Source organism: Engystomops pustulosus, chromosome 6 (assembly GCF_040894005.1).
Source record: "Engystomops pustulosus chromosome 6, aEngPut4.maternal, whole genome shotgun sequence".
NCBI lineage: Eukaryota > Metazoa > Chordata > Amphibia > Anura > Leptodactylidae > Engystomops > Engystomops pustulosus.
In genome coordinates this window covers 186,010,368-186,033,047 of record NC_092416.1, presented here as the reverse complement: position 1 = coordinate 186,033,047, position 22,680 = coordinate 186,010,368, and the positions used below count along the sequence as shown (strand labels likewise).

The window sequence follows — 22,680 nt, the reverse complement described above, 5'->3', positions numbered from 1 at the left end:
GCAGCACAAGTCTCCATTGCTACAGAGTATCTACCAACTATATATATATTATATATGACTTGATACATTGCAACAATGTATCAAGAATGATGGGGGGGGGGGTTATAAACTGCATCTGGGTGCAGAAAACAAGGTTTTTATTCACCGACTGCAAGCGCAGATATGAAAGCATGAAGGATAAGCTTAATTTGTGTAATTCTGGAGGAGCCCTTAATTGTCAGCTCTTGGGGGTAATTGGGATGGGAGTGGGCTCTGCAGTCCTGCCACGCGTTTCCCTCTTGATCCAGCAGGGGGGCAGTAGAGGTCCTGGTGGGGGACTTGTCTCTCCAGTTTCTCCCCCCTGGACTCGCTTTGTGTATGGAGCTTATGATCTTTGATGAGTTCTGCGGGAATCCTGCACGATCCCAGATAACGATCTCCCACTGATCCCAATGAAGGGTAATAATTGGCGGTAACGAGGCGTAACCTGTGACGACCTCTCATTATGTCAGGTGCAGCTCAGCGCAAGGTGCAAGGACTGACCTGCGGCTTCACCCATGTAACACAGGTCTGGGGTGATACCATGGGGGGTCCTACCCAGCCGAGGCGCCTCCCTTGCACCCCGGGAAGTGCTACCCGGCCAGGGTCCTGATCTTTGCCCGCTATTAGTACTGGAAGCTTCTATATAGGTGATCAGTCCATATATCTCTCATGTCATTAGGTAGTTTCACAGCGGACATGTAGGCATCCAGCTTTTCCAGGCACCTGATTGACTACATTGGTCGAAGTAGAGGATCAATCACTTCACTGTATGACAATTATACCATTTCCGGCTCTAGAAAAGCTGGGTATCCATCCATTGGGAGCTTTTAAGGTTGTCACCCAGCTTTCTGAGTTTACCAGTTTATATTTCTAGACAGCTCTAGACCCTTGTTGTAGCATCAGCTGTGACAGTATTGATTGTCACCCAGCTTTCCTAGACTCCTGAGCCTGTTTAGTTATGAGAGGATTTGCTTGATTATCACATAGGCAGACAGGTCTGATCTCTTGTCACCCAGCTTTCTGGCTGTCTGGCCCGCAGCTTCCCCCCTGTGCCGGCACGCACTCGTCTCGCTCGGTGTTGCAGAGCCGGTCTGTCTCCTGTGTAGCAGCGGTGACACACTGAGCTCTACCTGTCAGGACTTGCGCTCTACACCGCCAGCCGCGCTGTCATCCACCTGCTAGACACCTGTCAGCGGCTGCCGTACAGGTGCACTCACCGTACTGACAAGGGTCCAGCTCCCCATAGCCTGCTGGGAGTTGTAGTGTCTACAAAGAGTCACTCAGCTTTCCCAGGAACCTGAAAACCACATATATCTGAGCTATTACACTGGGTTACATACAGCCCCATCGTGTCTGTCTGGGATTATATGTCGGAGCAGGTGCGGCGGCAGTCAGGGGGTTAATCTCCAGCTCTTGTGTAAGGAGTGGACTTCTCGTGGTTTTAGGGTACACCTTTAACACCCTGTGATTAGACGTCAGCGCTTTGCTAGGTTAGGGCTCTAGGCGTCGTCACACCCGCCTCTTGCGTGACACAGATGCCATCATCTTCTGGTAGCCTCCAGCGCTGGAACTGGAAAAACAATTCAGGGAATTAGGGCTATGAATAATAGTGACATGAGCCCAGCACCAGAACTGGCCTACATACCTGGTACCGGCCCGCAGCCCGGCCTCGCATCCTGAACCTGCTTATCTGGGGTGTGATAGGAGGGACCCCCTGCACCCCGACCTCCCATCCAGAACCCGCTGATCTGGGGTGTGATAGGGGACCCCCTGCACCCCGACCTCCCATCCAGAACCCGCTCATCTGGGGTGTGATAGAGGGGGACCCCTGCACCCCGACCTCCCATCCAGAACCCGCTGATCTGGGGTGTAATAGGGGACCCCCTGCACCCCGGCCTCCCATCCAGAACCCACTCATCTGGGGTGTAATAGGGGACCCCCTGCACCCCGACCTCCTATCCAGAACCCGCTCCTCTGGGGTGTGATAGAGGGGGACCCCTGCACCCCGACCTCCCATCCAGGACCCACTCATCTGGGGTGTGATAGGGGGACCCCCTGCACCCCGGCCTCCCATCCAGAACCTGCTCATCTGGGGTGTGATAGGGGAACCCCCTGCACCCCGGCCTCCCATCCAGAACCCACTCATCTGGGGTGTGATAGGGGGACCCCCTGCACCCCGACCTCCCATCCAGGACCCGCTCATCTGGGGTGTGATAGGGGGACCCCCTGCACCCCGACCTCCCATCCAGGACCCACTCATCTGGGGTGTGATAGGGGGACCCTCTGCACCCCGACCTCCCATCCAGAACCCGCTCATCTGGGGTGTGATAGAGGGACCCCCTGCAGCCCGGCCTCGCATCCAGGACCCGCTCATCTGGGGTGTGATAGAGGGACCCCCTGCAGCCCGGCCTCGCATCCAGGACCCGCTCATCTGGGGTGTGATAGGGGGACCCCCTGCACCCCGACCTCCCATCCAGGACCCACTCATCTGGGGTGTGATAGGGGACCCCCTGCACCCCGACCTCCCATCCAGAACCCGCTGATCTGGGGTGTGATAGGGGGACCCCCTGCACCCCGACCTCCCATCCAGAACCTGCTCATCTGGGGTGTGATAGAGGGGGACCCCTGCACCCCGACCTCCCATCCAGAACCCGCTGATCTGGGGTGTAATAGGGGACCCCCTGCACCCCGGCCTCCCATCCAGAACCCACTCATCTGGGGTGTAATAGGGGACCCCCTGCACCCCGACCTCCTATCCAGAACCCGCTCCTCTGGGGTGTGATAGAGGGGGACCCCTGCACCCCGACCTCCCATCCAGGACCCACTCATCTGGGGTGTGATAGGGGGACCCCCTGCACCCCGGCCTCCCATCCAGAACCTGCTCATCTGGGGTGTGATAGGGGAACCCCCTGCACCCCGGCCTCCCATCCAGAACCCACTCATCTGGGGTGTGATAGGGGGACCCCCTGCACCCCGACCTCCCATCCAGGACCCGCTCATCTGGGGTGTGATAGGGGGACCCCCTGCACCCCGACCTCCCATCCAGGACCCACTCATCTGGGGTGTGATAGGGGGACCCTCTGCACCCCGACCTCCCATCCAGAACCCGCTCATCTGGGGTGTGATAGAGGGACCCCCTGCAGCCCGGCCTCGCATCCAGGACCCGCTCATCTGGGGTGTGATAGAGGGACCCCCTGCAGCCCGGCCTCGCATCCAGGACCCGCTCATCTGGGGTGTGATAGGGGGACCCCTGCACCCCGACCTCCCATCCAGGACCCACTCATCTGGGGTGTGATAGGGGACCCCCTGCACCCCGACCTCCCATCCAGAACCCGCTCATCTGGGGTGTGATAGGGGGACCCCCTGCACCCCGACCTCCCATCCAGAACCTGCTCATCTGGGGTGTGATAGGGGACCCCCTGCACCCCGGCCCCCATCCAGAACCCGCTCATCAGGGATGTGATAGGGGGACCCCCTGCACCCCGACCTCCCATCCAGAACCTGCTCATCTGGGGTGTGATAGGGGGACCCTCTGCACCCCGGCCTCGCATCCAGAACCCGCTCATCAGGGATGTGATAGGGGGACCCCCTGCACCCCGACCTCCCATCCAGAACCCGCTCATCTGGGGTGTGATAGGGGACCCCCTGCACCCCGACCTCCCATCCAGAACCTGCTCATCTGGGGTGTGATAGAGGGGGACCCCCTGCACCCCGACCTCCCATCCAGGACCCACTCATCTGGGGTGTGATAGGGGGACCCCCTGCACCCCGACCTCCCATCCGGAACCCGCTCATCTGGGGTGTGATGCTGGGACCCCCTGCACCCCGACCTCCCATCCAGAACCCGCTCATCTGGGGTGTGATAGGGGGACCCTCTGCACCCCGACCTCCCATCCAGGACCCACTCATCTGGGGTGTGATAGGGGGACCCCCTGCACCCCGACCTCCCATCCGGAACCCGCTCATCTGGGGTGTGATGCTGGGACCCCCTGCACCCCGACCTCCCATCCAGGACCCGCTCATCTGGGGATAGGGGACCCCCTGCATCCTGTAGATATCAAAGTCATGTTCACAGCTGAAGCTTTGCTGCAATGCATTAGTATAGGTTCTGACCCATCAGCTCTATATTAGATTTTAGTCTTTTCATCTGAACAGGAGTGTTCCAATTCACTGACGGCAAGCAGAGATCTTCCCAAAGAGCAGTTGTCTTGTGTCAGCTGAGATCATCATCAGATCATGCACAGGCCCTCAGCTGTGAGTATTCTCATTCACTGGCAGCAAGCAGAGGTCTTCACAAAGTACACGCTCTCTGTGGGAGCTGAGCTCATCATCAGACCAAATATCTGTCCTGTTCTGAGGGTTTGCTACAATGTATCAGTGCAGCTATGATCTGCGGTCCAGTCTGTGGCAGCGATCTCTGCTGCGTCATGGAAGGTTTCAGCCGCTGACATGAAGAATGTGAACAGAGATCCTTCGATTTTTCTTGAATATTTTTTCTCTGCCCTGAGGCCCGGTCACACAGAGCCGCCGCCCCAGGCCACGGAATCAGGAGGCCGGGCCGGTTCTGAGACCCAGAGGCTGCAAAACACGGAGGACGTGGCCTCAAGTCTCCTCATATCTGCTCGGGGTGTGAGGTGCAGGAGGAATGTATCACCCTCCAGGGGGCAGATTTGTTTCTAAAGTAATCATTGGTTTTCTGCAAAAATATTATTACTTTTTAGGTGAATACAATTCTGAACATTTCAGATATTCTGCTAGAGGGCGCGTCCACCCAAGTATAACTACACCCCAGAGCTGCACTCACTATTCTGCTGCTGGTGCAGTCACTGTGTACATACATGACATTACTTATCCTGTACTGATCCTGAGTTACATCATGTATTATACCCAGAGCTGCACTCACTATTCTGCTGCTGGTGCAGTCACTGTGTACATACATGACATTACTTATCCTGTACTGATCCTGAGTTACATCCTGTATTATACTCCAGAGCTGCACTCACTATTCTGCTGCTGGTGCAGTCACTGTGTACATACATGACATTACTTATCCTGTACTGATCCTGAGTTACATCCTGTATTATAGTCCAGAGCTGCACTCGCTATTCTGCTGCTGGTGCAGTCACTGTGTACATACATGACATTACTTATCCTGTACTGATCCTGAGTTACATCCTGTATTATACCCCAGAGCTGCACTCACTATTCTGCTGCTGGTGCAGTCACTGTGTACATACATGACATTACTTATCCTGTACTGATCCTGAGTTACATCCTGTATTATACTCCAGAGCTGCACTCACTATTCTGCTGCTGGTGCAGTCACTGTGTACATACATGACATTACTTATCCTGTACTGATCCTGAGTTACATCCTGTATTATACCCCAGAGCTGCACTCACTATTCTGCTGCTGGTGCAGTCACTGTGTACATACATGACATTACTTATCCTGTACTCATCCTGAGTTACATCCTGTATTATACCCCAGAGCTGCACTCACTATTCTGCTGCTGGTGCAGTCACTGTGTACATACATGACATTACTTATCCTGTACTGATCCTGAGTTACATCCTGTATTATACTCCAGAGCTGCACTCACTATTCTGCTGCTGGTGCAGTCACTGTGTACATACATGACATTACTTATCCTGTACTGATCCTGAGTTACATCCTGTATTATACCCCAGAGCTGCACTCACTATTCTGCTGCTGGTGCAGTCACTGTGGACATACATGACATTACTTATCCTGTACTCATCCTGAGTTACATCCTGTATTATACCCCAGAGCTGCACTCACTATTCTGCTGCTGGTGCAGTCACTGTGTACATACATGACATTACTTATCCTGTACTGATCCTGAGTTACATCCTGTATTATAGTCCAGAGCTGCACTCGCTATTCTGCTGCTGGTGCAGTCACTGTGTACATACATGACATTACTTATCCTGTACTGATCCTGAGTTACATCCTGTATTATACCCCAGAGCTGCACTCACTATTCTGCTGCTGGTGCAGTCACTGTGTACATACATGACATTACTTATCCTGTACTGATCCTGAGTTACATCCTGTATTATAGTCCAGAGCTGCACTCGCTATTCTGCTGCTGGTGCAGTCACTGTGTACATACATGACATTACTTATCCTGTACTGATCCTGAGTTACATCCTGTATTATACCCCAGAGCTGCACTCACTATTCTGCTGCTGGTGCAGTCACTGTGTACATACATGACATTACTTATCCTGTACTGATCCTGAGTTACATCCTGTATTATACCCCAGAGCTGCACTCACTATTCTGCTGCTGGTGCAGTCACTGTGTACATACATGACATTACTTATCCTGTACTGATCCTGAGTTACATCCTGTATTATACCCCAGAGCTGCACTCACTATTCTGCTGCTGGTGCAGTCACTGTGTACATACATGACATTACTTATCCTGTACTGATCCTGAGTTACATCCTGTATTATAGTCCAGAGCTGCACTCGCTATTCTGCTGCTGGTGCAGTCACTGTGTACATACATGACATTACTTATCCTGTACTGATCCTGAGTTACATCCTGTATTATACCCCAGAGCTGCACTCACTATTCTGCTGCTGGTGCAGTCACTGTGTACATACATGACATTACTTATCCTGTACTGATCCTGAGTTACATCCTGTATTATACCCCAGAGCTGCACTCACTATTCTGCTGCTGGTGCAGTCACTGTGTACATACATGACATTACTTATCCTGTACTGATCCTGAGTTACATCCTGTATTATACCCCAGAGCTGCACTCACTATTCTGCTGCTGGTGCAGTCACTGTGTACATACATGACATTACTTATCCTGTACTGATCCTGAGTTACATCCTGTATTATACCCCAGAGCTGCACTCACTATTCTGCTGCTGGTGCAGTCACTGTGTACATACATGACATTACTTATCCTGTACTGATCCTGAGTTACATCCTGTATTATACCCCAGAGCTGCACTCACTATTCTGCTGCTGGTGCAGTCACTGTGTACATACATGACATTACTTATCCTGTACTGATCCTGAGTTACATCCTGTATTATAGTCCAGAGCTGCACTCGCTATTCTGCTGCTGGTGCAGTCACTGTGTACATACATGACATTACTTATCCTGTACTGATCCTGAGTTACATCCTGTATTATACCCCAGAGCTGCACTCACTATTCTGCTGCTGGTGCAGTCACTGTGTACATACATGACATTACTTATCCTGTACTGATCCTGAGTTACATCCTGTATTATACCCCAGAGCTGCACTCACTATTCTGCTGCTGGTGCAGTCACTGTGTACATACATGACATTACTTATCCTGTACTGATCCTGAGTTACATCCTGTATTATACCCCAGAGCTGCACTCACTATTCTGCTGCTGGTGCAGTCACTGTGTACATACATGACATTACTTATCCTGTACTGATCCTGAGTTACATCCTGTATTATAGTCCAGAGCTGCACTCGCTATTCTGCTGCTGGTGCAGTCACTGTGTACATACATGACATTACTTATCCTGTACTGATCCTGAGTTACATCCTGTATTATACCCCAGAGCTGCACTCACTATTCTGCTGCTGGTGCAGTCACTGTGTACATACATGACATTACTTATCCTGTACTGATCCTGAGTTACATCCTGTATTATACCCCAGAGCTGCACTCACTATTCTGCTGCTGGTGCAGTCACTGTGTACATACATGACATTACTTATCCTGTACTGATCCTGAGTTACATCCTGTATTATACCCCAGAGCTGCACTCACTATTCTGCTGCTGGTGCAGTCACTGTGTACATACATGACATTACTTATCCTGTACTGATCCTGAGTTACATCCTGTATTATAGTCCAGAGCTGCACTCGCTATTCTGCTGCTGGTGCAGTCACTGTGTACATACATGACATTACTTATCCTGTACTGATCCTGAGTTACATCCTGTATTATACCCCAGAGCTGCACTCACTATTCTGCTGCTGGTGCAGTCACTGTGTACATACATGACATTACTTATCCTGTACTGATCCTGAGTTACATCCTGTATTATACCCCAGAGCTGCACTCACTATTCTGCTGCTGGTGCAGTCACTGTGTACATACATGACATTACTTATCCTGTACTGATCCTGAGTTACATCCTGTATTATACTCCAGAGCTGCGCTCACTATTCTGCTGCTGGTGCAGTCACTGTGTACAGACATGACATTACTTATCCTGTACTGATCCTGAGTTACATCCTGTATTATACTCCAGAGCTGCCCTCACTATTCTGCTGCTGGTGCAGTCACTGTGTACATACATGACATTACTTATCCTGTACTGATCCTGAGTTACATCCTGTATTATATTCCAGAGCTGCACTCACTATTCTGCTGCTGGTGCAGTCACTGTGTACAGACATGACATTACTTATCCTGTACTGATCCTGAGTTACATCCTGTATTATACCCCAGAGCTGCACTCACTATTCTGCTGCTGGTGCAGTCACTGTGTACATACATGACATTACTTATCCTGTACTGATCCTGAGTTACATCCTTTATTGTACCCCAGAGCTGCACTCACTATTCTGCTGCTGGTGCAGTCACTGTGTACATACATGTCATTACTTATCCTGTACTGATCCTGAGTTACATCCTGTATTATACTCCAGAGCTGCACTCACTATTCTGCTGCTGGTGCAGTCACTGTGTACATACATGACATTACTTATCCTGTACTGATCCTGAGTTACATCCTGTATTATACCCCAGAGCTGCACTCACTATTCTGCTGCTGGTGCAGTCACTGTGTACATACATGACATTACTTATCCTGTACTGATCCTGAGTTACATCCTGTATTATACCCCAGAGCTGCACTCACTATTCTGCTGCTGGTGCAGTAACTGTGTACATACATGACATTACTTATCCTGTACTGATCCTGAGTTACATCCTGTATTATACTCCAGAGCTGCAATCACTATTCTGCTGCTGGTGCAGTCACTGTGTACATACATGACATTACTTATCCTGTACTGATCCTGAGTTACATCCTGTATTATACTCCAGAGCTGCACTCACTATTCTGCTGCTGGTGCAGTCACTGTGTACATACATGACATTACTTATCCTGTACTGATCCTGAGTTACATCCTGTATTATACCCCAGAGCTGCACTCACTATTCTGCTGCTGGTGCAGTCACTGTGTACATACATGACATTACTTATCCTGTACTGATCCTGAGTTACATCCTGTATTATACTCCAGAGCTGCACTCACTATTCTGCTGCTGGTGCAGTCACTGTGTACATACATGACATTACTTATCCTGTACTGATCCTGAGTTACATCCTGTATTATACCCCAGAGCTGCACTCACTATTCTGCTGCTGGTACAGTCACTGTGTACATACATGACATTACTTATCCTGTACTGATCCTGAGTTACATCCTGTATTATACTCCAGAGCTGCACTCACTATTCTGCTGCTGGTGCAGTCACTGTGTACATACATGACATTACTTATCCTGTACTGATCCCGAGTTACATCCTGTATTATACTCCAGAGCTGCACTCACTATTCTGCTGCTGGTGCAGTCACTGTGTACAAAAATAACATTACTTATCCTGTACTGATCCTGAGTTACATCCTGTATTATACTCCGGAGCTGCTCTCACTATTCTGCTGCTGGTGCAGTCACTGTGTACATACATGACATTACTTATCCTGTACTGATCCTGAGTTACATCCTGTATTATACACCAGAGCTGCACTCACTATTCTACTGCTGGTGCAGTCACTGTGTACATACATGACATTACTTATCCTGTACTGATCCTGAGTTACATCCTGTATTATACCCCAGAGCTGCTCTCACTATTCTGCTGCTGGTGCAGTCACTGTACATACATGACATTACTTATCCTGTACTGATCCTGAGTTACATCCTGTATTATACTCCAGAGCTGCACTCACTATTCTGCTGCTGGTGCAGTCACTGTGTACATACATGACATTACTTATCCTGTACTGATCCTGAGTTACATCCTGTATTATACTCCAGAGCTGCACTCACTATTCTGCTGCTGGTGCAGTCACTGTGTACATACATGACATTACTTATCCTGTACTGATCCTGAGTTACATCCTGTATTGTACCCCAGAGCTGCACTCACTATTCTGCTGCTGGTGCAGTCACTGTGTACATACATGACATTACTTATCCTGTACTGATCCTGAGTTACATCCTGTATTATACCCCAGAGCTGCACTCACTATTCTGCTGCTGGTGCAGTCACTGTGTACATACATGACTTTACTTATCCTGTACTGATCCTGAGTTATATCCTGTATTATACCCCAGAGCTGCACTCACTATTCTGCTGCTGGAGCAGTCACTGTGTACATACATGACATTACTTATCCTGTACTGATCCTGAGTTACATCCTGTATTATACCCCAGAGCTGCACTCACTATTCTGCTGCTGGAGCAGTCACTGTGTACATACATGTCATTACTTATCCTGTACTGATCCTGAGTTACATCCTGTATTATACTCCAGAGCTGCACTCACTATTCTGCTGCTGGTGCAGTCACTGTGTACATACATGTCATTACTTATCCTGTACTGATCCTGAGTTACATCCTGTATTATACTCCAGAGCTGCACTCACTATTCTGCTGCTGGTGCAGTCACTGTGTACATACATGACATTACTTATCCTGTACTGATCCTGAGTTACATCCTGTATTATACCCCAGAGCTGCACTCACTATTCTGCTGCTGGTGCAGTCACTGTGTACATACATGACATTACTTATCCTGTACTGATCCTGAGTTACATCCTGTATTATACCCCAGAGCTGCACTCACTATTCTGCTGCTGGTGCAGTCACTGTGTACATACATGACATTACTTATCCTGTACTGATCCTGAGTTATATCCTGTATTATACCCCAGAGCTGCACTCACTATTCTGCTGCTGGTGCAGTCACTGTGTACATACATGACATTACTTATCCTGTACTGATCCTGAGTTACATCCTGTATTATACTCCAGAGCTGCACTCACTATTCTGCTGCTGGTGCAGTCACTGTGTACATACATGACATTACTTATCCTGTACTGATCCTGAGTTACGTCCTGCATTATACTCCAGAGCTGCACTCACACGGTTACAGTTTGGCTGAGCTCCTGTGTCACATACAATACATTCCCTTCTGCCCTGATTAGATAATCTAGATTATATGTATAATCTGAAGCCTGTACTTAATCCCAGGACATGCTGCGCAGGTTATGTAATTGTACCTGTCTGGGTGATGGCCATGTTGTTCCAGTGTTTTGTAGGTCAGGCTCTATGAGTGGCACCGGTCGGTATGTGATGATGCCAGTGATAAGCTATTATTTATCCTGATGTCCGGGCATGCATTCCTTACCAGCCGCCTCCTTCATAGACATTACACACATTGGGGAGGCTTGATGGAGCGGACTGAGCTGGTGGGAGGGGGGGGGGGGGTGGTCTATGTTATAGTGTAGTCTTAAAGATTATTGGAAGCCCATGAACTGCCATGACCACAATGTATTAACCAATATAGTGATCACAATCATCCGGTCCTAGTAAGATAGAGGAAACATAGCCCAAAACGGAGCGTTGGGCACCGCCATGGGTACCTAATGTACCCACTAAATGGTCAAAGCTCATACACAATGGATTATGGGATAAAGTGCATCCACTAAGCGGCCTCTGCTTTATCTGTCTGTCAGGGTGGGCCATAGGGTGGCACTTGTGTCCTTCTAGCACCCATGTGGCACAGCAGTTCCGATATCCATGTTACAATTCTCTGCAGCTTTAGATTGTGCAGAGTTTGGCCACCTCACCATCCGTTCTGTACATGTAGACGTATAACTACGTCTCTGATCATCTCCGGATGATGAGAGTCTTCATTTTATTTGTAAGATCCTCCCTCCTCCCTCCTTGTTAGGTGCACTTATGTCCTCAGGGCCCAAGCTGTGCAGGTGCTTTGCCCCAGGGCACTAACATCAAATGATCCTTGGCACAGGGAGCCGGGTCCTCTGCCAGCCTTTGTGTTTGTTGCTCTGTGCCCATATGAACAGTTTACTTGTGACTCTTATAAAAACTTTTTAGAGTTTTATAAGAAGTTGAAGCCATATCCCCCTGTGAGGTGGCGGCTGCCAATGAGGCATATATAGAGGGTGGTCTCGTGATAAATGGCATTAGTCAGGGCAATTACTGAGCTTTCAGGTAAATGACAGGGGTGGAGGTGGTTAATTGTCCCAAGTATAGCCTCTGCGGACTGGTGGCTTTAGGCCTGACCTATAGGGATATGATGAGTATTGTCATATCATTTTGGGCACTGGTCAGGTGCAATGAACTCACCTGCTCCGGGTTTGTATTTGCAGGGACTTTGTGAATATTGTCTTTTCTATCACTTAGGTACCGCCATGGGCACCTTGTGCACCCTCCTCTTCACAATAAGCAATTACATTTTTTTTAAAGTCGATTTGTAACACGTGAGACATGGCTAAAATCTTCCAAATACTGCGCCACACTTGCCTGTAGGTTGTTTCAGGTATTGCAACTTGGCACAACCCAAACGTATCATCGGATTGGCGGGTGAACAGGTGTCCCCCCTGGCCAGTCATAATCGTGGCCATTAGCTAGGGGCGTCAATTTGCTGTTTTGTGGCCACTGGGTCACTCGGCCAAACCCGAATCGGAAATAATTTTTAGTAAGAAAGTTGATCTCTCCCAACCCCCCCCCCCCCCTATAGTATTATGTATGCCTAGGAAAGCTGAGTGATGAGTATGCCTGTTATTAAACTACCTGGTGGCTGGACATCAAGGTGTCCCTTGCTTGGTTGTGCTATAAGGCTGGAGATGGAGAAGTATCCCTGTGCCGCTCATCAGGAAAGCTGGGTGACAACCCCATTTAGTGTACCACCGGCAGCCATATTTGTGGGACTGCAGTGGCAATGCAGCAGATAGGTTGTCAGCCTTCAGGAGTCGTTCTGGCGGCCATTGTGGATGCCTCCATCTGTCCTTGGCTTTTGGATGGTCTTGATATTCCAGGTAAATGCTGGAGATTCTTGTTGCCCCTGGCAACCACAGCGGATGGAATACCGATGGTAAAGTAGTTATTTTGTTTCTGTCATCGCCCTGTGGATATTAATTAGCCTCAGTGGCTTCATGAGGATGGAATGTGCGAGCAGATACATTGTTCCTCTGCGTCCGTTCCTCTATCCTTGGCGTCTCCGGCGTCCGGTGCTGGAATGCAGATCCCCGTGAGGAATGCACGCCGCGAGCGCGGGCTGTCTATTTCTTCACTGCGTGGAATGTGTTTTTATTAACGCCCCATCAGCCTGCGCATAATTACACCTCTTAAGAGTAAATTAGGTCAGCGCCTCCCGGTACCATAGCACCGGCCCGGCTCTGGTATGTAGGTAATGAGGAGGAAGGAGCCGGCAAGTAGGTCAGGTGACCACACACCAAACTGTGAAGATTTTTGGCACCGCCATGGGTACCTGATGCACCCTCTCAAATATCCAATTACATTTATTGAGAGATTACCGCAGTATTGCATCGTTATTACACAAGTGGCTTGCTGGGATGTGTAGTCCGTCCATGTTAAGGTTCTTTCTCCTCTTTGTTGCAGGCGCAGCTCTTCAAGCACGGGAAACGAGAAGACTGTTTACCCTACGGTGAGATGGTCCCGGCCATTGCCGGATCTCGAAAGTATTGAAAGTTGTTTCATGCTCTTTTCATTTATATCTGGTCATGGGAAAGCTGGGTATGGAAGCTATGACATCTCTAGAGATTGTCATTCAGCTTTCCTCAGATCCTGAAGGGTCATTCCCTGCATTATCACCGCATCCCTGGGCAGGTTTGACATTCAGGTCTAGGAACGCTGTACAGGTCAGTTTAGTTGTCACCCAGCTTTTCCAGGCAGAGAGAGGGAACATGTGATAAGATGGATACTGTTGCCCCCCTGTGACATAGTCTCTCCTGTGTCCTGATGTCCCGCTCTTCCATCCCGCACTCCCTCCAGGCCTCGCAGCTTCCCGCTGTTCCCTCTCTATCTCCCGCTTTCCTATTCAGGATTTCCCGGATCAGGGCTGCTGCTTCCCGCCCTGCAATCAGGACTCATCATCATCTTCCCTCCACATCTCCCTCCTCAGGGAAAGGTCCTTGAAGTCGCCTTAGATTTTATCTATCAGAAACTGATGTAAATTATAACAAAGAGCTGAAGACCCGAAACTTCTCACAGCTGAAGACTCGTTACATTATCTGCATGTCACATGCAAATTTTTGTATAATCTGAATGTAAATGTAGCAAACTCTGGATGTAATGGCTGATAAGAGAGAGAGAGAGAGAGTAGTAGATTGTATCCCCCCCTGTACAGTCTCCTCTCCCCGGGATGGAGTGGCTGATAACAGAGAGTAATACATTGTATCCCCCTGTACAGTCTCCTCTCCCCGGGATGTAATGGCTGATAACAGAGAGTAATAGATTGTATCCCCCCCCTGTACAGTCTCCTCTCCCCGGGATGTAATGGCTGATAACAGAGAGTAATAGATTGTATCCCCCCTGTACAGTCTCCTCTCCCCGGGATGTAATGGCTGATAACAGAGAGAAATAGATTGTATCCCCCTGTACAGTCTCCTCTCCCCGGGATGGAGTGGCTGATAACAGAGAGTAATACATTGTATCCCCCTGTACAGTCTCCTCTCCCCGGGATGTAATGGCTGATAACAGAGAGTAATAGATTGTATCCCCCTGTACAGTCTCCTCTCCCCGGGATGTAATGGCTGATAACAGAGAGTAATAGATTGTATCCCCCCTGTACAGTCTCCGCTCCCCGGGGTGTAATGGCTGATAACAGAGAGTAATAGATTGTATCCCCCCCCTGTACAGTCTCCTCTCCCCGGGGTGTAATGGCTGATAACAGAGAGTAATAGATTGTATCCCCCCCCTGTACAGTCTCCTCTCCCCGGGGTGTAATGGCTGATAACAGAGAGTAATAGATTGTATCCCCCCCCCCCTGTACAGTCTCCTCTCCCCGGGATGGAGTGGCTGATACCAGAGAGTAATAGCTTGTCCCCTCTCTCTTGTAGCCTCCACTGTGCTGGCGGCTCTGGATAACTGCAGGTTATGTGACAGTACACAGACTGTGCTCCGCAAACTGGGGATCAAGCTGGTCCAGCGCCTGGGACTCACCTTCCTCAAGCCCAAGGTGGCCCAGTGGAGGTAAGTAGTGTCCCCTTGACCCTGTATTTGGGGGGTCCCCTTTACCCTGTATTTTGGGGGTCCCCTTTACCCTGTATTTGGGGGGTCCCCTTGGCCCTGTATTTGGGGGGTCCCCTTGGCCCTGTATTTGGGGGGTCCCCTTGGCCCTGTATTTGGGGGGTCCCCTTGGCCCTGTATTTGGGGGGTCCCCTTGGCCCTGTATTTGGGGGGTCCTTTGGTCCTGTATTTGGGGGGTCCTTTGGCCCTGTATTGGGGGTCCCAGCACTGGTCCTATTGATGAGTCATTCACAATCCTATACTGAGCCTCTTATTATTCAGGGTGTGAGAAAACCAAAAAAGTCCCCAGATGTCATTAGTGCCGGTTCCTCTATAATGTAAATGGGCCGATGCTGTAGAACCGGTCTGGCGGCTTCTCTGGACACTCGGGAATCGCAGCTTTTAGTGGCCCCCTGGCAGCGCATGTCCAGGCTGGGGGGTCCGGCACCCACCACTAATCCCCCATCATCATTGATGTGAAGGTTCCCGCAGACCCTCCATTGTGTCGCCCCATTACTATGCAGAGCGGGGGCCCAGATCTCCCACACTGATAGGCACCCGCTCTCCCACCCTCCATCACCCGAGAAAGCCCCCGGGCCTTAGAGGGGTTGTGTAACACACTGACTACTGCGACCACAAGATTGGGGGTACAGATAAAGGGGTAGCATTAAACATAAGACAACCCCTTTAAGCTATGAGGTTGAGGGTGCACAATGCAGACCCCTCATCCCTTTAAGGAGGATGATGATAATCAGCTTCTAGATCCTTATTCCTATTAAAACATTTATTACATTGTTGTAATCATTCCCTTTAATTAAAGGGGTTGTGCTCCTGGGGGTTTGTTGTGGTCTTGGGAGTCGGTTGTGCTCCCGCAGTTTAGACTCTTTATCTAAGGGGTTTTCTCGTTGAGGACATCTATAAATGTCTGGGAGCAGGGGTCCGACTACTGGGACCACCAGGGTCTGAGAGAAGGGGGTCCCCTGTAGTACGCGGCACCCTCACTTCTATGGGATTTCCTGGACCACTATCCCCTGTGCCCCCCATATAAGTGATCACTCTTTACTCCGGGGTCTTGCAGGGCCTTGTTGTGGGGGTCCCATGAGCCGATGTTTACCCTCTATCCTGTATCTGTCGTTACTCAGGTATCAGCGAGGATCAAGGTCTTTGGCTGCAAATTTGCTCCAGACATCGAGCGTCTCCCAGGATCCATCGTCTCCGGAGGAGGCCGACGAGGAGTACGATATCCCCGAGGAGATTGAGCATGTAGTAGGTGAGGGTCCTCACTGGTCACCAGGGTGAGGGTCTGCTATGTCCTCTCCGCAGAGATCTCTGGCCCCCGGGCCTGTGCAGGGATCTCTGGCCCCCCGGGGCTGCTGTGCAGGGATCTCTGGCCCCCGGGCCTGTGCAGGGATCTCTGGCCCCCGGGGCTGTGCAGGGATCTCTGGCCCCCCGGGGCTGCTGTACAGGGATCTCTGGCCCCCCGGGGCTGCTGTACAGGGATCTCTGGCCCCCCGGGGCTGTACAGGGATCTCTGGCCCCCCGGGGCTGTACAGGGATCTCTGGCCCCCGGGCCTGTGCAGGGATCTCTGGCCCCCGGGGCTGTAGTACAGGGATCTCTGGCCCCCCGGGGCTGTAGTACAGGGATCTCTGGCTTCCCGGGGCTGTAGTACAGGGATCTCTGGCCCCCCGGGGCTGTGCAGGGATCTCTGGCCCCCCGGGGCTGTGCAGGGATCTCTGGCTCCCCGGGGCTGTACAGGGATCTCTGGCCCCCCGGGGCTGTAGTACAGGGATCTCTGGCCCCCCGGGGCTGTAGTACAGGGATCTCTGGCCCCCCGGGGCTGTGCAGGGATCTCTGGCCCCCGGGCCTGTGCAGGGATCTCTGGCCCCCGGGGCTGTGCAGGGATCTCTGGCCCCCCGGGGCTGCTGTACAGGGATCTCTGGCCCCCCGGGGCTGTACAGGGTTCTCTGGCCCCCCGGGGCTGTACAGGGATCTCTGGCCCCCGGGCCTGTGCAGGGATCTCTGGCCCCCGGGGCTGTAGTACAGGGATCTCTGGCCCCCCGGGGCTGTAGTACAGGGATCTCTGGCCCCCCGGGGCTGTAGTACAGGGATCTCTGGCCCCCCGGGGCTGTAGTACAGGGATCTCTGGCCCCCCGGGGCTGTAGTACAGGGATCTCTGGCCCCCCGGGGCTCTAGTACAGGGATCTCTGGCCCCCGGGGCTCTAGTACAGGGATCTCTGGCCCCCGGGGCTGCTGTGCAGGGATCTCTGGCCCCCGGGGCTGCTGTGCAGGGATCTCTGGCCCCCGGGGCTGCTGTGCAGGGATCTCTGGCCCCCGGGGCTGCTGTGCAGGGATCTCTGGCCCCCGGGGCTGCTGTGCAGGGATCTCTGGCCCCCGGGGCTGCTGTGCAGGGATCTCTGACCCCCGGGGCTGCTGTGCAGGGATCTCTGGCCCCCGGGGCTGCTGTGCAGGGATCTCTGGCCCCCGGGGCTGCTGTGCAGGGATCTCTGGCCCCCGGGGCTGCTGTGCAGGGATCTCTGGCCCCCGGGGCTGCTGTGCAGGGATCTCTGGCCCCCGGGGCTGCTGTGCAGGGATCTCTGGCCCCCGGGGCTGCTGTGCAGGGATCTCTGGCCCCCGGGGCTGCTGTGCAGGGATCTCTGGCCCCCGGGGCTGCTGTGCAGGGATCTCTGGCCCCCGGGGCTGCTGTGCAGGGATCTCTGGCCCCCGGGGCTGCTGTGCAGGGATCTCTGGCCCCCGGGGCTGCTGTGCAGGGATCTCTGGCCCCCGGGGCTGCTGTGCAGGGATCTCTGGCCCCCGGGGCTGCTGTGCAGGGATCTCTGGCCCCCGGGGCTGCTGTGCAGGGATCTCTGACCCCCGGGGCTGCTGTGCAGGGATCTCTGACCCCCGGGGCTGCTGTGCAGGGATCTCTGGCCCCCGGGGCTGCTGTGCAGGGATCTCTGGCCCCCGGGGCTGCTGTGCAGGGATCTCTGGCCCCCGGGGCTGCTGTGCAGGGATCTCTGGCCCCCGGGGCTGTACAGGGATCTCTGGCCCCCGGTGCTGCTGTACAGGGATCTCTGGCCCCCGGTGCTGCTGTACAGGGATCTCTGGCCCCCGGGGCTGCTGTACAGGGATCTCTGGCCCCCGGGGCTGCTGTACAGGGATCTCTGGCCCCCGGGGCTGTGCAGGGATCTCTGGCCCCCGGGGCTGTACAGGGATCTCTGGCCCCCGGGGCTGTACAGGGATCTCTGGCCCCCGGGGCTGTACAGGGATCTCTGGCCCCCGGGGCTGTACAGGGATCTCTGGCCCCCGGGGCTGTACAGGGATCTCTGGCCCCCAGGGCTGTAGTACAGGGATCTCTGGCCCCCGGGGCTGTACAGGGATCTCTGGCCCCCGGGGCTGCTGTACAGGGATCTCTGGCCCCCGGGGCTGTACAGGGATCTCTGGCTCCCCGGGGCTGTACAGGGATCTCTGGCCCCCGGGGCTGTAGTACTGGGACCTCTGGCCCCCGGGGCTGTACAGGGATCTCTGGCCCCCGGGGCTGTGCAGGGATCTCTGGCCCCGGGGCTGTGCAGGGATCTCTGGCCCCCAGGGCTGTACTGGGACCTCTGGCCCCCTGGGCTGCTGTACAGGGATCTCTGGCCCCCGGGGCTGCTGTACAGGGATCTCTGGCCCCCGGGGCTGCTGTACAGGGATCTCTGGCCCCCGGGGCTGTGCAGGGATCTCTGGCCCCCGGGGCTGTGCAGGGATCTCTGGCCCCCAGGGCTGTACTGGGACCTCTGGCCCCCTGGGCTGCTGTACAGGGATCTCTGGCCCCCGGGGCTGTACAGGGACGACCTTGTTTGCACTGTGGATTCTTGTTTGCTTAGAAAGTGCTAGGAACATGAATAGGACGGATTGTGCTGAACAAGTCATTGTGCAGCCGCTGAGTGACAGCAGTGATAGCAAACATGGCTGCCATTAACCCCCGCCACCCCGTGCTGTACGCGTTATCACTACATGAGCCCAGCCGTAATCAGGGGCACCCAGAAACATAGCCCCTATTCATAGGGTAAGGAATAACAATCAGAACACTGCAGGTCCGACTGCTGGGCCCCTCCACGTTCAGGAGATCAGGGTCCGGTCCATACTGATTGGTGGAGCGCGTGTCCTGCTGCTATATGATATTTCTATAAACGCTGCAGACAACTCTCCGGCGCTCACGTAGACCATGCATAAAGTGGGAGGGTGTGTGACCGTCCGGAAGATCCATTGTAACATTTCATCTTGGGACGATCCCTTTAAGTGCCCCTTGTATCTGACCTGCACATTCACAAGCTGCAGTACCGCTTTTCACCACCACTTAGACAGATGCATAATACTCCCATAGACTTCAATGCAACAGCGCCCCCCTCTATCTACCAGATTCCCCCCAAAAAATTAGCATTACGTAAAATTGAGTTACTCCTCTGCCCGTTCGCCTGGTGCCGGTGCCAGCGCCCGCTTTCCTCTAACCCTCTCCCTTTTTTGTCTCCTTGCAGAGCAGTTGCTGGTGGGGCTGAAGGACAAAGACACCATTGTGCGATGGTCTGCAGCGAAAGGGTAGGCCGTCCTGCTGCGCGCTGTATAGTAAATAATGGGGAAGAGATTAGGGATTATTTTCTCTTTCTGGACGACCGTTAAAGGTCTCGCAGTTGGCAGAGCAAACATTATTGTAGTGAAATTTGCTGAGCCCTCGGGGCATCACCGCGCTCCGTGTTTACTCCTCTGACTTCCTTGTAACAATCTGCAGCTCAGGCAGCACAACTTCTACCAGATCCATCAGCCCGCATGTCATTCAGCTTTCCTAGAGTCCTGAATGCTACATGCATCCTCAGATATTGTACGGAGGAGTTTTACCCTGCAGGGTCCAGGAAAAGCTGTGGCATCGTGCTTGTGATCCAATTAAACAGAATGATAAAGATGACCACCCAACTTTCCTAGATTCTTGATTTTACAGCTTCTGTTTCATATAACTTAGCTGAAAGTATTTGCCATCCAGGGTTCTGGAAAAGCTTGGTAGACCTCTTGCGAGCTCTTCCAGCAGGGAGGTGACAGCTTCGGCCGGGGTTGTCATTCAGCTTTTCCAGAGCCCTAAATGCAAAATCTACTGTGACACGTCCTCATCTAATGTTCAGAGAAGACTCTCCCTTCAGGAGCCAGAAAAGCTGTGGAAGCTGTCATCCTGTATTCCCAGAAAACAATATAAAGAAAGACCATGGTTTTATCCAACTTTTCTAAATTCCTGAATGGCAATGATAATTTTTTTTTTTTGGTTACAACTTGCCTCTGGACCGTAGAAAAGTTTGGTGTCAAACCAAAGAAGTGATTTCATATTGCCACATATACTGGTACTTTGGCCCTTCGGGGCCCTAGGAAAGCTCTGTGAAGCTGTAATGGCGGCCATATTTATTGGCACCCAACTAGTTACAGATATAAGTTTCACCCAGCTTTCTTTGTATCCTGTAACCTGGTTTGCTCTGTAGTTCATTGTGGCAGCCATATTGGATGTCACCCAGCTTTCTCAGGAGAGGATATATAAGGGCGGAGCATCACGTTTTCCGTTTTACCTATCACATGTTTTTGTTTTCCAGGATCGGGCGCCTGACGGGACGACTTCCGAGAGAACTGGCGGACGATGTGGTGGGCTCCGTGCTCGATTGCTTTAGGTAACAATGACCTTGAATTTACCTGCCTTAGATATGTCCCCGGGGTCATGTGATCAGTGGTGGGAGGAGCCTGAGCATGTGCAGGGCTGTATATAGTGGATATAAGGTGTACACATGTCCCCATATAGATGACATCTGCTGAGGACGTCTACAGGACTGTATATAGTGTATATAGAAGGATCTACCTGGAGGGATCGTAGTCCTGTCGGATCAGATAGGGGAGGGGGATATCTGCTGAGAACATCTACAGGACTGTATATAGTGTATATAGAAGGATCGACCTGGAGGGATCGTAGTCCTGTCGGATCAGATAGGGGAGGGGGATATATGCTGAGGACATCTACAGGACTGTATATAGTGTATATAGTAGGATCTACCTGGAGGGATCGTAGTCCTGTCGGATCAGATAGGGGAGGGGGATATATGCTGAGGACATCTACAGGACTGTATATAGTGTATATAGTAGGATCTACCTGGAGGGATCGTAGTCCTGTCGGATCAGATAGGGGAGGGGGATATTTGCTGAGGAGGTCTGCAGGCCTGTATATAGAAAGATCTACCTGGAGGGATCGTAGTCCTGTCGGGTCAGATGGGGGAGGGGGATATTTGCTGTGAACAGGACTGTATATAATAGATATATGGTGTACCCGGATAGATGATACTTGCAGGCCTGTTTATAGTGTATATAGAGGGATGTACCTGGAGGGATCGTAGTCCTGTCAGATCAGATGGGGGAGGGGGATATATGCTGAGGACATCTGCAGGCCTGTTTATAGTGTATATAGAGGGATGTACCTGGAGGGATCGTAGTCCTGTCAGATCAGATGGGGGAGGGGGATATATGCTGAGGACATCTGCAGGGCCTGTATATAGTGTATATAGAGGGATGTACCTGGAGGGATCGTAGTCCTGTCGGGTCAGATGGGGGAGGGGGATATCTGCTGAGGACATCTGCAGGCCTGTATATAGTGTATATAGAAGGATCTACCTGGAGGGATCGTAGTCCTGTCGGATCAGATAGGGGAGGGGGATATCTGCTGAGGACATCTACAGGACTGTATATAGAAGGATGTACCTGGAGGGATCGTAGTCCTGTCGGATCAGATGGGGGAGGGGGATATATGCTGAGGACATCTGCAGGCCTGTATATAGTGTATATAGAAGGATCTACCTGGAGGGATCGTAGTCCTGTCGGATCAGATGGGGGAGGGGGATATATGCTGAGAATATCTGCAGGGCCTGTATATAGTGTATATAGAAGGATGTACCTGGAGGGATCGTAGTCCTGTCGGGTCAGATGGGGGAGGGGGATATCTGCTGAGGACATCTGCAGGGCCTGTATATAGTGTATATAGAAGGATGTACCTGGAGGGATCGTAGTCCTGTCGGGTCAGATGGGGGAGGGGGATATCTGCTGAGGACATCTGCAGGGCCTGTATATAGTGTATATAGAGGGATGTACCTGGAGGGATCGTAGTCCTGTCAGATCAGATGGGGGAGGGGGATATATGCTGAGGACATCTGCAGGCCTGTATATAGTGTATATAGAAAGTTCTACCTGGAGGGATCGTAGTCCTGTCGGATCAGATGGGGGAGGGGGATATTTGCTGAGAACGGGACGTTATATAGTGGATATCAGATGTAC

General features: G+C 52.0%; 1 protein-coding gene across 3 annotated transcripts in view; it reads left to right on the top strand.

Moving 5' to 3' along the window:
* TBCD (tubulin folding cofactor D) overlaps positions 1-22,680 on the top strand; it is a 648,429-nt gene that overhangs the window by 10,197 nt on the left and 615,552 nt on the right. For all 3 annotated transcript variants that reach the window (XM_072112667.1, XM_072112666.1, XM_072112665.1), the window contains exons 9-13: positions 13,725-13,770; positions 15,185-15,317; positions 16,496-16,623; positions 19,869-19,929; positions 20,961-21,035. In XM_072112667.1, the coding sequence (XP_071968768.1) occupies positions 13,725-13,770; positions 15,185-15,317; positions 16,496-16,623; positions 19,869-19,929; positions 20,961-21,035 (443 nt within the window). The remainder of the gene's footprint in view (positions 1-13,724; positions 13,771-15,184; positions 15,318-16,495; positions 16,624-19,868; positions 19,930-20,960; positions 21,036-22,680) is intronic.